This window comes from Onychomys torridus, chromosome 2 (genome assembly GCF_903995425.1).
Source record: "Onychomys torridus chromosome 2, mOncTor1.1, whole genome shotgun sequence".
Lineage (NCBI taxonomy): Eukaryota > Metazoa > Chordata > Mammalia > Rodentia > Cricetidae > Onychomys > Onychomys torridus.
In genome coordinates, this window is record NC_050444.1 from 46,812,431 (window position 1) to 46,830,051 (window position 17,621).

The 17,621-nt window shown below is 35.6% G+C and overlaps 1 protein-coding gene across 5 annotated transcripts in view; it reads left to right on the forward strand.

The window, feature by feature from the left end:
- Positions 1-17,621, forward strand: part of Mms22l (MMS22 like, DNA repair protein) — a 117,019-nt gene that overhangs the window by 38,339 nt on the left and 61,059 nt on the right. For all 5 annotated transcript variants that reach the window (XM_036180145.1, XM_036180147.1, XM_036180146.1 and 2 more), the window contains exons 13-14: positions 1,603-1,829; positions 4,175-4,684. In XM_036180145.1, the coding sequence (XP_036036038.1) occupies positions 1,603-1,829; positions 4,175-4,684 (737 nt within the window). The remainder of the gene's footprint in view (positions 1-1,602; positions 1,830-4,174; positions 4,685-17,621) is intronic.

A 17,621-nucleotide genomic window follows, 5' to 3' on the forward strand; every position in this document is an offset into this window, starting at 1 on the left:
ACTGTGTTTGGTCTGTGTTCATCCAAAATGCTGATGAAATTCAGGTCTTGAAGGACACTGTAAAGATAAGTATATTGGCAAAGTAGTCTACTTTACAGTGGGAAGAATGTCATCTTTATTGGATTTATACACAGGTGGATACTAATGGCATGGCTGTTTGTATGAACATTTGCATCAGCAAAGTGCTCACTAGGAAAAGACATTAAAAAAGTTCTTGAATAGAAAATGAAACAAAACAAAGTAGGGAGGAAAAGGACAAGTATAGGAAATAAACCATTAAGAAGATGTAGGAGTAATCTTATACATAGCTTTTATGAAAAGTGGCTTATATTAAACTGGATAAAGGAATTTGATGTATATACACAGTGGAGTTCATTTAGCCATAAGGAATAAGAAAATTTTAATTTGGAGGAAATGAATAGAACCTGGCATCATCATGTTAAGTAAAATAAGCCAGATTTAGACAAATGTCTCATGTGTTCTATCATACATGGAATCTAAATTTATCAGAAAAAGGCATCAAAGTAAATGAGATGACCAAGTGCCTAGTCATAGGGGAAAGAGGACAATAAGGGGAACGACTATAGGATCCAACACGTGTATGGTGGTGAAAATGAGAAATACCTTCCATATTCTCAGGCATTTGAATACTAGTTTCCCAGGTGATGCCTGTTTGGGTAGGTTTAGGAGGTATAACCTTGCTGGAGGAAGCTTGTCACTAGTGACAAGCTTTGAGATTTCAAAGACAGGGCCCATTCCCAGTTCTCTTTCTCTAATTCCTGTTTGTGGTTCAAGCTGTTAGTACTCAGTGTCTACGCCAGCACCATGCTTGCTTGCTGTCGCACTTGACATGGTAGGTGCTTATTCCTCTAGAGCAGTTGTTCTCAACCTTCTTAATGCTGTGACGTTTTAATATAGTTCCTCATGGTGTAGTGACCCCCAAGCATAAACTTATTTTTGTTGCTACTTCATAACTGTAATTTTGCTGCTGTTATGAATTGTAATGTAAATATCTGCATTTTCCTATGGCCTTAGGCAACTCTTCTGAAAGGGTCTTTGGACCTCAGACCCCCAAAAGGGGTTGCAACCCACAGGTTGAGAACCACTGCTCTAGAACAATAAGGCAAATAAATCCTACTACAAGTTGCCTTGATTTTGGTGTTTTATCACAGCAATAGAAATATAATTAATATAACATGCTATACATATATGAAAATGTCATAATGAAGTCCATTGTTTTGTATAATGAATATATATTAAGTGTTCTTTATCCAAAAAATTAAATGGCATGACAGAAACATTGGGAAATGTGGAATAAATAGGTTTTAAGGGTCATTCATAACATCTTTGGACAGACCAACTGCTAAAAACACATTTTGGGGAAAATACAAAATTTGAAGACCTTCATGGTCTCTTTTGTGTTTTTTTTTTTTTTTTTTTTTGTAATTCTGGGATATACATGATAATTACAATCTAATAAAAATATAATTACAATGGATCAAACTTTTATAAGCTAATTAGTATTTGCAGCTTTCCCTTTATTTACTAGGAAACCTCTATAACAGCTATGTTGTGCTTTTTTTATTATTATTTTTTATTTAGAATAGCTCCTTCAGTATTTCTTGGCTTCCTTTGAAAGGCCTTACTAATATGATGAAGTCACCCTTGTCAATGCTTACAATGGTGAAGACCTGTTGTTGTGATAAGCAAGACCCTGACCTGTATAAATCCAGCAGCAGTTACATCATTTTTCTTTGCATTTTGGCAAAAGTCATTAAGAAAGCAATGAAGAACAGTGGCCCTCATCCTTGGAAACAAGTTAAAGGGAGGTATGTGTTGTACAGTATTTTTCTTTGTCCTAAGTGTTCACCAGTACATTTGGAAGTTTTGCTGTTTATATTTTTAAGTTGTAGTTAGAGTCTTTGTATATTTAAAATGTATTCTGTAACCTAGGTTGCCAAAATTTTTTGTCTTGCCAGTTTGTTTTAATGAGGAACAAACTTAATATCCATGAATTAGAGGGTTTCAGTTTCTTACTCATCTAATCAGTACTGAAAATGAGAATTCTAGCAACAATTTTAGCCATAATTAATTGTGATGTTATATAATCCTTTGCTTTAGTTTATTAAAAGTGATAGAATTTTTGTAATTTTTAAAATCTTTTCATGGTACATTGGTAGCTATTAGGTTCTTGGTTGAAGTTTTTTTGATCTTTGAACCCAGCGGTTTCAATGCTGCTTCCTTAAATGGAATTGACCAGAAGCTAGAAGAATGGCTCTGTAGTGTTCTCATTGAGTCTGCCACTTTGCATCCTAGTTTGCTCTTCTGTGTGTGTGTGTGTGTGTGTGTGTGTGTGTGTGTGTGTGTGTGTGAGTTTTCTTTGTTTAATGGATATAATCTATTTGTTTTTCATTTTCAACTTCCATGACTACATGGAAACCCCCTTTTAAAGCCTTTCTTATATAGAAAGCACCATCTGGTACTTCCTCATTTTGTTGGGTAAGAACTTTGGGGAAGAAAAATATTTATCTTTATGATAAAATGTTTTCAAAAATTGTTTGATGAGCTGAATGTGGTAATGTACCCCTCTAGCACTTGGGAGGTGGAGAGGTAGGAGAATTGTTAGCTCAAGGTCATCCTTAGATACATAGAATTCAGGACCAGCAAGACTTCTCAAACTTATGTATTTCTATGAAAGTCATAATACTCATAACTCCATTAATTAGGAATTACTGTAATTCACTTAATAACATTAATAGGCTAGTACTATGAATTAACCACTATAGTGGGGATAGTAGGGGAAGAAAGGTCTTTCTTTACTTGTGGAGCATATTGGCTCTTACGTAGTTACATTGTAAATGAACAGTCAATCTCTGTTGCTTTAATTATCTTATGTCCTTAACAACCAAGTAGAGAAACTTCAAAACTTTAGCAATCCATGAGTAGGAAATCAGGATGAACTGCTTTCTAATTCTAAGCCATTGAGTGTTGAGGGAAATGTACATAAGCTATTAGGTTATACTAAGTAGCTTTGATAAAAGATTAAATTTCTTAATGGCTGGCTTAGGTATTTGAGCACTCATAATTTTTTTTAATGTGGGAAAAAATAACCTACCTCCTTGAATTTTCCTAAGGTACAAAATAAAACCAACTTTTTCTGAAGGGTGGAGGGAAAATACTTAAGAAAAGTTCTGAAACATTGTTCAGTTAAAATCTCTGTAAGAGTATATGAGTGTATTTAAAAGAGTGCATATCTTAGTTTTCTGTTGCTGTGACAAATGCCTGAGGGAATTGTTTTTTTAAATAGGAAAGGTTTGTTTTGGCTCATGGTTCTAGAGTTTCAGTCCATGATCCATTAACTCTGTCGCTTTGGTTGAGACAGCACATCCTGCTGAGATCACATGGCGGAGCTCAAACCACTTATCTTGTTGTCAGGGAACAGAAATTAAAGAGTAACAGGAGGCTGGTGTCTCAGCAAGTGCCCCAGTTCCTCTTAGCCTCTCTCCTTAAGATGCAAGTACCTTAGTGCACTTTACTACTGAACAAACTCTGACTTTTGTGGACATTTTGAAATTCAAGCTATAACATATATTCTGTCTTATTTGCCAGGAAGTAAGAAAATGATGGAAGTCAAACAGAAAAGCTGTGTATCATAGGAAAAGAGCATTTCTGCTGTTTTTGGGAAAAGCTGAATCTGTGATAGTTTGCTATGTCAGTGGGCAGTGGGAAGTAGAAACAGTGACAGGGCAACATCAAGGTGAAGAGGCTCAATGGATAAAAGATAGGAGTTCGAATTTCTGGCATCTGTGTGAACACTGGGTAGATGCAGACGCTACACAATCTTAGCCCTTGAGAGGTAGTGCGTACAGTGGATCCCTGGGGCAAACTGGCTAGCTAGACTAGCAGAAAATATAAACTGTTCAATGAGAAGCACTGTCTCAAAGTGGGGTCCAATTGAGGAAGGCACCAGATGCTAACCTCAGACCTCCATTTGTATGTGTGAACAAGCAACCTATATACACATGTGCCCATATGCATGAGCACATGCATGCACCACACACATAAAGTTAGGTGTAACTTGTAATAATACTGTGTCACGAATATTGGAGGAAAGTATTTTTAAATGGTAGATTTTAGATAAAGAAATAATCATACTAATTTTCATGTTTTATAGAATATATTCTAAATTTCATCAAAAAAGGATGGAAGAACTAACTGAAGTTGGCCTCCAGAACTTTTTCAGTCTTTTTCTACTGTTAGCAGCTGTTGCAGAGATAGAAGATGTAGCAAGCCATGTTTTAGAGCTCCTTCGTTTCCTCAGGCCTGCCTCCATGGCATCTCATAGAGCCCTTGTTTGGAAGGGACAGATGGCATTCCTCCTGATGTATGCACAGAAAAATCTGGACATAGGTGTTTGGGCTGAGAAATTGTCACATGAGTTCCAAGAGAAAGCAAAGGAATTCTTGATATCTAAGAATGAAGAAATGGTGCAGAGACATACTCTATGGACTCTTCTTTCCATCTATATTGATGGTGTTCAAGAAGTATTTGAGACCAGCTGTTGCTTATATCCTTCTCATGAGCATCTTCTCAATGATGGATTTAGCATGTTACTGCGAGCCTGTCGGGAATGTGAACTTAGGACAGTGCTGAGCTTTCTGCAAGCTGTTCTGGCCAGAATCAGGTATGTTTTACCACAACGTGCTGATAAGCTTCACTTTTGACATACCTACATGCAAGTGTAGACCAAAGATCTTATTTTTCTACTACATTGCCATAAATCATTAGTTTTCAAACAGTAGTTCTTTGCAAGAAAGTTTTTATGAAACATAGGCAACGAAAGGGAACTGAAAGCAGCCCTGGTGTGATTCTAGAGCCTTACATTTAGACCGCCCCTCTGTGTTGCCTTTCTGAAAAGTTTTTCATTACCAAAAGAGTCTGAGCAAGACCTTGAGTGACTTTCAGAGAAGCCTGTGGAATTTTGTTCCCATAGGGAGGCTTGTGCTATAGTGTACTATTTAATTTAATTTAATATTTATTATTATTATTATTATTATTATTATTATTATTATTAGAGAGAGTGGATGAGGGGGCATGCACGTTCTGTGGCATATATATGGGAGGCCACAGCACAACTTTCAGGGGTCCGTTCTTTCTGTCCTTTCACTAAGAGAATCTGGGGATCAGGTTCAGATTATCAAGTTTGCACAGTAAAGACTTTTACCTCCTCACCATCTCTCTACCTCCCACATTGTATTCTTTAAAAAAAAAAAAAAAAGTCTTTAAGTTGTAGCTGAAAGATTATTTGTAATCTCAAAACTGCCTCAAGTATTTCCTTCTGAGTGCATATTCTGAAATAAACATGTTGTTTATAATAGAAATAACTTACACAAGGCTTAAGTTTCTAGGTCCATACAAATTGTCCAGATATATTAATTTACAGATATACTCAGAACACAACTTAATGATGGATACAAACTAAAGTTTTAATATTTATTGTATTTATGTCATTTTTTTTACTTTTCGAGTATGTGGGGTGCCTTTTTTTGTTTTATTTTTGGTTTTTCGAGACAGGATTTCTCTGTGTATCTCCAGCTGTCCTCAGGACAGATATGCTTGCCTCTGTCTCCTAAGTGCTGCGATTAAAGGTGTGAGCCACCACACTCAGCTGAGTATGTGTTCTCAATATCATTGTGTGGTCACTGCTGCTGAAAAGTTGGCTAGAACTTGTATGTAGAAATAGGTTTTAGGGGCTAGAGAATTGGCTTAGTAGTTGAGAGCACATACTACTTTTGTAGAGGACTGGAGACATCTGTAAGCACAGCTCCAGGGGCTCTTATACTCTCTGTCATCTCCACTCACATGTGCATATATCCCCAAACAAATAAAAAGAAATTCACATAATTAATATGTATAATTTTATTTGAGGTCATATCTGCAGATAGTGTAGAAACTGCCTTCTTCCTAATATTACCCTTAGAAGGTCAGTTTAAAAAATTTCAAACAAGCAATACCAGTTTGTAGCTTTCTTGATTTTTTTTTAATCCTGATTTATGTTTTTAATTGCCACTAGTTTTTATATGTTTATGCTTAACTAGAGCGTTTCATCAGTAGTTATTTCCTTACCTCACCAGTGTTAAGAATATTCAAGCAAGAATGTTAAAAAAAATTCTCAGATACTTTTGATGTGTGGATAGACAGATAAGTAAATTAATAACCATTTTCATAATAAAAACCTTTAATTATGGATCTTTGCATAAAAATGTTTTTTGGGGTTGCTGAATGTATTAATAGATTTTGTTTTATCTAACAAAGGCTAATTTCATTTTATTTATTCATTTTTTAATAAATAGCGAGTGGCATTGCCCTGTGCTTTCTAGCGTAACTGGAAAATACTTTCTCATTCTAGTTTTAATTTGTCTAAATATGATTGTCTAATATTAAAAAAAGAAAGGGGAGGAGATTCTTCTGATGTATATTGGTAATTGGGAACTACTGTCCTTGTAAGATTTAAAAACCTAGGAGTAAGAAGGAAGGGAAGAGTTGTGCAGCATCTTGAAGAAGCAAAGAAAGTAGCATAATTTATTTTTCTGCTTTTCTGTTGAAGATGACTAAGTACCTTTTAATCCTAAATAATTTTATTTTGAACAGATTTGAGGGAGGTGGTCTTGGGGGATTAAGACAGAGTCTAGGCTGGGATGACCTCAAGCTCATTATGTAACTGAGGCTGGCCTGGATCTTCATTTTATTCCTCTAACTCCTTTAACTCTTTCCCAGTGCCAGGATGATAGGTGTGTGCCTCCATGCCTGGCTTTACATAGTTTTTAAGAACAGTTCTTAACCTGTAAATACTCTTACTCTAGCAATCTCCTTGTGTTGTAGAAATTATCTTTGCTTTGTGAACAGGATGTAGTAGATGTGTTAAGTCTCCTTTACTCTAGTTAAGTGGCTCTCAACTAGGAGTGAGTTTGTCCTTCAGGGGATATTTGGTAATGTCTGCAAATGTTTTTAGTTATCACAACTGGGAAGCTACCACTCACACTTAGTGGGTAGAGGCCGTCATGCTACTAAAGTTCTAGCAGTTCACCAAGATATCCCACAGCAGAACTCAGCAGTAATACTGAGATAGTTCTGATTCCTGAGAACATTTCAGGGCCTTCTGCTAGTTAGACAATTGAAGCATTTATGGTTTTTGTTTAAAAACCTCCTTTTTTTCTCTTTGCGTAGTACTTTCTGGGCAACTTTTTATGTTGGTGTGTGGAGCCCTACCTAATTCTTTTTAAAGACTACTTAGTGTTTCATTTTACAGATGTAGCATGCTTTATTCGCCCTGTCCCTATGATGAAATTTATATTATTTACCATTGTTATTATCATAGCACTCTATTTTTTTATTTAAATATATTTATTTATTAATTTTTTTTTTCATTTTACATACCAACCCCAGTCCTTCCTTCTTCCCTCCCCTTCTCCCACCTCCTCACCTCCCTCCCACCCTACCCCCATCTACTCCTCAGAGTGGGTAAGGCCTCCCATGGTAGTCAACAAAGTCTGGCGTACCAAGTTGAAGGAGAGCCTAGCCCCTCCCCATTGTATCACTGCTGAGCAAGGTATCCCAGCACAGTTTCATAGCACTCTTTATTTAACATTTTTATATATGCATGTATCTGTGTACTTGAAATAAGTATATCTGCAAATTAACTTCTAAGACTGAGTTTTGTATGTGAATGGATATTATTGAGTTTTCTTCATTTTCATGTTTAGATCACTGTAGAAAATTGCATAGAAAATATTTCTAAGAAATAAAACTCTGAATTTATAGGAAACACAAAAGAAGGGGAACAAAGCTTACTTTGAAGCTTGGAGAGACTTCAAAAATGGAATTTGCAGGAAGCTAAAAATTTTTTTAAATGATTTTTCTTTTCTCTACTTGATCGTTATCCATTAATATTTGTTTGAATTTCCTTACTGAAACTTTTCTTAGTAATTCTGTAAAAGTATACTGGGTAGGCTGGAGAGATTTCTTAGCAGTTAAGAGTACTTGTTCCCTTGGAGAGGACCTGAATTCGATTTCCAGCATCCACGTGGTGGCTCACAACCATCTAGAATTACAGTTGAAGTGATCAGATGCTCTCTTCTGACATACATGGACATCAGGCACATACATGGTACACAGACAAATATGCAGGCGAAACACTCATACAAATAAGCCATAAAAAATAAAGTAATAGGAATACAAAGTAATTCTTGTATCTTTTAAAGATTTACAATTTACAAACACTATCTTCTTTATTAACTCTTCCATTTCTATTGTAGATTAAAATGGAATTACAGACATGTTTATCCTATTAAATTTCAGAATGAAGACTGGCTTCTTGCACTGCACTAGCAGCTTCTTATGCTGTACTCCCTACTCACATAGTCAAACTAATGGCATTACTTGTGTATTGTTTAGCAGTGGAAAGTACTTTCATAAGGAAAATCTATTATTATATGAAAAACTGAAATTACCATTGTGTGTATATATCTGAATTAGCCCTTATTTTTTTATTTTTTTGCTACTGAATAAAGAATAGTTGCTTACTAGAGGCATTTGATTGTCTTGTTTTAGTAATTTTGCAGTTTATGAAATGAAGCAAAATTTGAAGTTTCAAAAATGAAGCATGGAGACATGTAAAAGTACATTTAACAAAATATTTGTCTGATTTATTGGGGTCACATCAAAAGCCACAATTTCATTTTTGTGACTGAAACAAAAATTCTGTTCTTTAAAATTCAAATAAGTAAATTATTTTAGCATTAAAGCCAGACTATTTTAAGAGTTATAAAAATACTGCTTTAAAAGTACCTTATTAATGTGATAAGCCCACAGCAGTCTGATTAAGAAGTGTTAGGGAAATTTATTAGGGTAAATTGAGGAAATACACTCACAAATACAGAACGGGACCCTGTACCTTCTCCCTTACCTTTTAAGAGGTCACCTACAAAGGCAAGAAGCACCTCTTCCTTCGGGCCTACAGCCTAAGGTCATGAGCAGAGCAAATACCATTGTACCTTGTGAGCTGTGATTGTCTCTTAACTGGAGTACTGTTCTGCAACCCAGAGAAGACTGTAAGGGATACAGGGAAAAAGCAGACCCAAACATAGGTGAAGCAGAATTACATTGATGATAGTAATTGTTCTTAACTGGTTCTGGATTGAGTTGGAGGTTTGTTGTACTCTGGAGCAAGGTATGTGCCTCTGTATGTATGTCCCATGTGTATGCTGTTTATTTTTTAGACCAGCCTATGAAAAAGACACAGATGTCTTCATTGGTAACAGTTTCTCATAAACAGGTTTTTTTTTTTTTTTTCTTTTTACTTTTTTATAAAATTCCTTTTTTAAAAAAAATATGTGTATGCACATGTTAGCAGAGGCCTGAGCTGGAGCTAACAGGCAATTAGTTGTAAGCTTGAACCCTCTGGGAAGCACTCTTAACCACTGTGTTAGAACTGTAACTGAAAACAAATGCCATAAAGAACTTAAAAATCATATAAAACTGATGTCAAAAAGGGAAGAGCGTCGAAAGGAGTCTGAGGCTAGTGTGTGAACAGCATGGCCATACTGCTATTACACTGTGGGTGTGTTAACTTGTACATTTCTGAACCCTGGATAGTAATTTGTGCACATCTGCAGTTAAACTGATCACAGCATATGTAAAAGACTGTGACGTGGATATTTTCATTTTAACACTTTCAAGATAGATACTGGCAGTGTAGACAAGCATTTTCTTTGGAATATTTGGTGTAAGTCCCCCAAATCATATGTCATTGTTTACTTTAAAAAGAAGTCCTTTGGTAATCTGAACATGGAGATTTGTTCCTGATTTTTTTAATACAAGTCTATAATTTTGTTGAAGAACATTTTGTAGCCATACTTGAATTACTGTGTCTACTAAAAATATTATAGAAAAGCTCAGAACATTTTGGATAGTTTTTAAAAGTTAGAGAATAGGCACCGGCTCTTCCTGTTTTAGAGCTGAGAACAAAGCTAAATTCTTTGACTTTTGATTGAGGTAAGGAAGATGGATTACATAGATTGATGATATTTATTCTTGGCTGCATCCCTGGCCAAGGGAAAGGATGAAGTACTTTACCTTAACAATCTCTTCTGTTTTCAAATTCAGATGGGAATAAGGTACCAGCCCTTGCATAAATGTATGTGCAGGTGCGTGTGTGTCTGTGTGTGTGTGTGTGTGTGTGTGTGTGTGTGTGTGTGTGTGTGTGTTGACTAGGAAACTTTAATAACTGTATGACAGAAATTATAGAATTAAGATTACTGATTAAAGGGAGAAGCAGCTCCCTCTAGGCTGTTAAGCAATAATAACTTCATATGTCACTTTCTGCTAACTGAAGCTGATGGCTCACCAGAGCAATCTTTATTGCTGATTAAGTAGCATTGCAAAAATACTGACTTGGTTATGTTAACTAAATGCCTCTGTTTAAAACTCTAAAAGTCAAATAGGTCTGTCGGTCATCTTAGTATTGTACATTTCCTTTATGATCACATTTCTCGTTTTCTCTTGCTGTTATTTGAGATTAATATAAAAATGGCAGCCTTTCATTTGTGAGTAGGTATAGCTGAAAGCTTTTCTTTAATTATATCCATTCGGTCTGCTATAGTTAAGAGTCTGTCAGCATTTCCATTATAAACCTCTATTTTTCAGGTTTTATAACATAGCTATGAAAATTAGCTCTGGGCAAAAACTTGACACATAAGGCCTCATGGGATTGTCCCCCTCCCCCTTTTTCATTTTCACTGAGGTAAGGGTGAGTGGTTTCAAAATGCCTTTTGGTACCTGCAAATATCATTTTTGAGTTAAAAAGAAACAATAAATTTTTAGGCTTTGTACTTGTTTGTTCTAACACTGAAGGGAAGTTGTGGACTTAGCGAATTTAAGCCAAATGGATATTGATCAACTGACATCCTATTTTGTATTCAACAAGAGCCTGGTTTCAAAGTGTAGAGGTATTGGAGAGTTTGCCTAAAATGCTAAATTTTGAGACTAAAGTATATAGCTCAAAAGAGGTGATTACAGTTTTTGTGATATGTGATTTTGTGTATAACTCCCTAGAAAATTAAGCCTCTTTTCCCTGGCTTGAAAATACATTTTGAAAATAGACTTGCTTTTAAGTCCCCTTCTCCTCCCTTCTCCCCATGAGGTTAGAGGTCATCTGTTTGTTGTTTAACTGTCTTGGTTTTAGAGGAGGAGGATGATGTGTGTGTGTGTGTGTGTGTGTGTGTGTGTGTGTGTGTGTGTGTGTGTGTGTGTGTGTGTGTGTGAATTCAGATATATGCTTGTTACTTTCCTCAAATGTTTTCCATGCTTAATACTTTTACTGCTGTGATAACATTTATTATAAGCAAAACTTTTCTTTTTCTTTGCTTTGGGGAGAAAACTGGGGCTGCCTGATTAGGAAAGTAGGTAGTCCAAGAGAAGGTACTCTCCTGAGGGTCTGCTATGCCATATACTGTGCATGCTATTTTAGGGAAGTAGGATGAACACTCTGGGCAGCATGCAGGGTTCTTATCACTTACTGCATGTTCTATTCATGAGGATGGACTGTAGCCATAATTATCGAAAAACAGTTTACTACAAGTGAATATGATTAGGTAGAACTTTTAAAATAAACTAAGTCATTTTTTTGTTTGCTTATATTCCAATTTGCCCAAAATGCCTCTATGTAAATTTGAAGGCAGTATTTTAATAATTTGGGGGAGGGCACAGAAGAATGCTCCACAGAGAAATATATTGCCTGTCTGTGAGAAATTAAGTCAAGATATGTTGCTTACTCAAGTGAGCCATCCGCCTGCCAGCTTCGGGTGCTTCAGAGGTGGCACAGGTGTCCCAGAGGGAATGTAATATAAAATTAGTTAGTATTTAGAGAATTTACAAATATAAACCATATAAATACATTTTTATGTCATTAAGTATTTCATACCTCTCGCAGCTGAGTTTTATATATATACTATAAATTAGTATTTTGACCATATGTATATACTTTGTGGGACTAGAATTCTACAGTATATTTGACATACATATTTTGTAAATTTATGTAGTAACACGAAGTACATTCTTTTAGTTTAGCAATATTTGCTTACTTTTTTGTATTTTGCTGAAATAGATTATTTTTTCATATGTAGGTATTAGTGTCTGGATCATTTGTTGAATTGTCAGTGAGGTTTGCTGTATATATAATGCATTTTCCTTCATCAGAATAAAGGATTATGTAAGAGAAAAATATTATTACCCATATCTTTATTGGCAGAGGTTTATAAGTGAAGGATTAAATATGTTATTTCTTTTGGGTATATGTATAAGAGTGAAATTGTTGAATCTTGCTGCTTAACTTTTTGAGAAAATGAAAAACTATACCATTTCATATTTCTTCCTTCCACATAAACAAGGTGTGTCATAACACAAACAGATCTCAGCTGATAACATGACTTTTCTATTGTGACCTTGGTGGTGGTTAGGTGGCAGCTCACTGTGATGCTGTCTGCCGTTCTCTGGAAACTAATGATGCTGGACATATTTTCATGTGATTATTACTATTATGTCTTTGGATAAATACATGGATTTTGAATTAAAATGTCTTTTTGCTTGTTTTAAAATATTGTGTTATTGAGTTACATGAACTGTTTATATAGTCTGATATAAGACCCATGAAATGTATGATCTACAAATATTTTCTCCTTCGGATTGACTTTCTTGTTGTCCTTTGTAGTATAAAAGCTTATATTTTTGATAGAGACCTATGTTTTGTTTTTGTAGCTTACATTTCCTATTCTCTTGTTACCCTTACCTTCTTGAAGGACTCTGCTTGTATGATTTTAACCTTAGTGATACTCTGGGCATAGAAAGAGAATTAATATATCTTTTGTGGTCTTCAAAATTGTCCACAATCTGGCTTTCCTGATATCCACAGTCTTTTTGTGAAACCCCCTTTATTTAATCAATTGAAACTATATTTTTCTATCAAAACTTGAATGTTTAGACTAAAACATGACCAAAACATGGCCAGTGCAATAGAATCGGTCTACACTGAACGAGATGACACCATGTGAGAAGGATGCTTTTGAAAGGATTAAATCCAAGAAGGCAATGCCTGTCACGAGGGGCATACAGGCAGGGCAGCAGAGACAGGAGGAAAAACAGCCATTTAGAGGGATTTGAGGGTAATAGAAAGGTGATTTTACGAATTAGTACATGTGAGCTGTAGATGGGAATCAGAGAGTCCTATGTATGGAAGGTATCAGTGAGTATTCCAGGCAGACAACAGATGTGTGCCTATTGCTTCTGCTTGTGAAAATTCTAGCATGCGTGATAGTTGCTGCAGGGAGTACATACTATAAATTGAGGGCTTAACCGTTCATAAACCCTCTCCACTCTTACTAACAATACAATCTTAGGAAAGGACTTTTGGGCAGTGATTACTGCAGCTAAGAGCGGAAAAACGGGGCTGCAGAGATGGCTCAGTGATTAAGCATACTTGTTGCTGTTGCAGAGGACCTGTGATGGGTTCCCAGCATAAACTAAACATGGTTCAAAACCATACCTAACCAGAGTTTCTTCTGACCTCTGTGAGCACCAGGCATATGCAGACACAACACTCATAAAATCTTTTCTTAAAATGGCAGAAAAGTGGTTGGACAGCACTGACTTATGTTTTGTACCTATCCAAAACAAGTGTTGTAATAATCTCTTCATGCATGCAATATGTGATGATTTTATTTTTTTATTATTGTGTGAACAGTATTATCCTTCACTCAAGTGTCTCTGAAATGTATACTTACCCGTGTATGTAAATCTGTTTCATTTGAATTGCTCTAATATCATTTTTTGCTTTCAACTTTATGATATAATTATTTTTCTGCAGAGGACACCTATTAATGCTAAAAGGTGTTTAACAAATTCAAGTAATACTTTCGATGTCTATTATAGCAGATACATGTGAATCAGTCAAATGAAATCTATATAATATTTGTTGATGTTTATTACATGAATGATAGACTGATAGGAGTTAGAAACTTAGGTGTTTATTTAAATCATAACCATTTATATTCTGTTATTTCAGTCACCACTTTAGTAGGTAATGGTTTGTATTTCTTAGTATTTCCTGTTTATGTAACAGATCTTGTCAGTATCTACAGGAAAGCAGACATTAATGTTGGTATAGTTAGGATGTTGGTTTAATGTAGAAATCTAAAATTCATCTGTTTGCCACCTAAACATCTATGAGCAGAAAGGACTTCCAGAAGATTATAGGAAGTACATTCTTCCTGATCCATTGAAAGGTTTTGGTGCTGTTGAAAAGCAAAGCTCACCATGCTTATTGTATGCAGCTGAGTTTTTTGTGATCATTTTTACTTTTGTTTTCCAATTCAGTATGTGTCATCAGACTGTTCCAACACTGACAAAAGGAAGCAGGTAGAATAAGGGGACTCTTCTTACTTTGCCTTTGAAATGTTTGAGAACTACCCTGTTGAAGCTGAGTCTAAAGAACTGTTCTTCCTAAAAGTAGAAATGCTTTGTGTTGGGATTGGATGAGAAGCAAGATACCTGGAGAAGAGAACTGAAAAAATAGAATAAAGAAAATAATCTGTTAAATATAATTTAAGAAAATTTTCCAGAACTGGAGATCTTTTGTTGAAAAGCCTTGTGTTACTCAAGTACAATGTAAGAAAACAGGATGACAACAGGGATCGGATGTGAAATTTAGAGTCTGTAACCTTTCCAAGAAAAAAAACATGAAAGCTTCATGAATTCTTCTCCATTATTAGTCTCGGGTATTTTACATTTGCTTTGCTTTTGATTTTAAAATGTCTAGTTATAATATAGGTCATATTTCATATTGTGAGTATGTGAATGGGACATTAGATTGATATTTTCAGCATTGATCATTCAGGAAATAGAGAAGTGAACTTTTATGAAGTTTTGGGTTTATTGTTTTCTGCTGCATAAAGTTTATAAAGTTACCAAAATTATAATGAGAAAAGTTGGGTGAAATACAGAAAATGTGCTTTTCTTGGTGGCAGAGGAAAAGAAAAGGGTAGGAAAGGACACACATATTAGATCAAGAGCATTGATTGGGACAGAGGCAAAAGAAATGCACTTTGTAAAGAAGCCACTTGGTTCCTGCTCAGTTGTGTGGGGAGGAGGACATTGTGAGTACTTCTGTACCCCCTGGAGTTTTTCCTCAGTAGTCAGTGGTAATAAATTAAAAGATGTTGAGGTGAGGTGAAAGGATTACCACGTTCTTTGTCTGAACTCGAAGGTTCACTTTAGGCTTTAGCCCTCCCAGATCCTTGAAACTTTAGATGGAAGTCAGCAATGAGCTCATGGGAAGACATCTTCACCTTACTTACATGGCACCATGCCATGCTGATTCTTCAATCAAAGACGTGTTGTCATTATAAATATATTGAAGACTGATGAATCCTTTTTGTGACAGGTTTGCTAAAATGGGCTCTTCAATTGTGGGATAAATAGAAATTAACTGAAATTGTGACTTTATTATTAAATGGACTAAACCCAGACTAATTTGATGAGTTACACTGGCATTGTGACTTGGTTCTACAAGGGAAGTATTCAGTGAAAGCAAGTAAATGCTATAGATATATTGTTTTCACTGATGTAATGGTGTGATATCAGTGAGGGAAGGAAGCCAATGTCTTCATTATTCCTATAATTAGTTTTGGATTAATAGAACCTCAGAAGGCATTAAATTACAAAAACTATTCATTGTAGTTTTAAATATACAAAAACCAATGCTTTCAATATACCTGGCTAGCCTCACTAATTTCTGTTATCCTTCCACGGCTGTTGTCTTTAACATGTGTTTTACAGACAACATCTGAGCACATTTCATTCTGGCATATGGGTTTACTTATGCCACCATATTGTTTATAAGATAAGGCTATTGCCTTATCTTCCCCCATCTGCCTTGTAAAGAAGGGTGAGTAATTGCTTTTTAAATTTTTATTTATTAACATTTTAACAAAATTGAGAATAGGGAGTGAAACTAGCATTTTGAAACTCTTAATTTCAATTGTTTCTTCTTTACCTTACAAGATACATATTTTTCTCTCTTTAGGATGTCTCTTGTCAGATTTAAGGCTTATTTAAAATGAAAAGAAAGCTGGAGCAATTTTCTTTATTCCATTTCAGTCTCCTAAGGCCTATTTCCCCCTGGTGAGCTCATAGCAACAGGGGGGTTTAAGGGAATTCAGCTTTCTGCAAATTAATGTCTCACATCATGAAAATTCAGGACTTTTTTTTTTTTTTTTATCTTGAAAAGTAATACAGTGAGTGCGAGTATTATTTCTTGCCAGCGGGTGGAAGATGAATGATTTTGTCACAGTTTTACTGCTTGATGAGCAGTGTCCTGAGGGTCAGGCTTAAGTCTGTGTCACTATGCTGCTCATTACTCTTGAGCTAAATAAGGGCTGATTGGATCTAAATTGCCTAGCACATGGGCCACAGATGAGCTCAGTGAGCAGGGGATGACCTGCTATTCAGTCTGGGAGTAACCCCGGTGTGCAAATGCAGCATTAGAACACCGTGGGAGAATGAGAGGCTACCGGCTGCTGCCAGCAAAAGAAATCGAAATGTAAAAACTCTTTGATGCTGTGATGTTAGAATTTGAAATGTAGGAAGTGACAGGTTGATGGTACTTATCAGCTTTGGCTGGATTAGAGAACAGTGTCATCTTGCTTATATAATGACAGAAGAATGAAGCCAGCAGCTAACTACTGTGCAGAGCAGAGCTACTGCTGTTGCCACAGGCAGGCATTGCTGCCTCCTACTGGCCGTTTTCCTAGAAACCAGGGAAGGATAATGAAGAGAAAGCTTTCTCTCTTGATTTCCAGAAATCTGGTGTGCTTTTGGTAGTACAAAACTGCTAGTAGAAGAATATAAAAAGTGGGGTGGTCTGTTTGATACAAAAAAATCATGTAAAAATGCCTCAATCTGGGGGAATTGGTTGTTGTACAGTATTCTAGTGAAACAAGGGTTAATGGGTTTATTAAAGGAAAGTACTCCAGATACAGGGCAGGGATCCCCCTTACATCCATCCTGAAATACTGTTCTTTCAGGAGACCTCAGGTGGGTGGGTTGATCTCTCAATTATGTATTTTTATCAATAACAGCACGTTACTAACAACTAATCTTCAGAATCTTAACTGCAGACTACCAACCATAATGTTAGCACAGTTTGAAATGTACCTGATAAAAATACAAAGTAGAAAATGCCCTGATTATGTAGAGTATGCTGCATACATCTGCCTCTTAGAGAGGGGTGGGATGGAAGACAAATGTCTCCTATAAGCTAAATTGTTTAAAAAGCAAAACCATCAAAATCTCATATTAAGACTGCTTTCTTTAATTTTACTTGTTCAGTTATGACTTTAAAAAAAAAAAGTCAGTATCAGGACTCATGTTTGTGGTATTAATCCAGAAAATGGAGATTAACTTGAAAAGCTACCTGTCACATAAGAATATTGCTCTTGTTTTGTTAGGGACAATCATACTTTTCCAGTTCATATGCATTTTAACACAAATAGATTTAATATGAACAAATT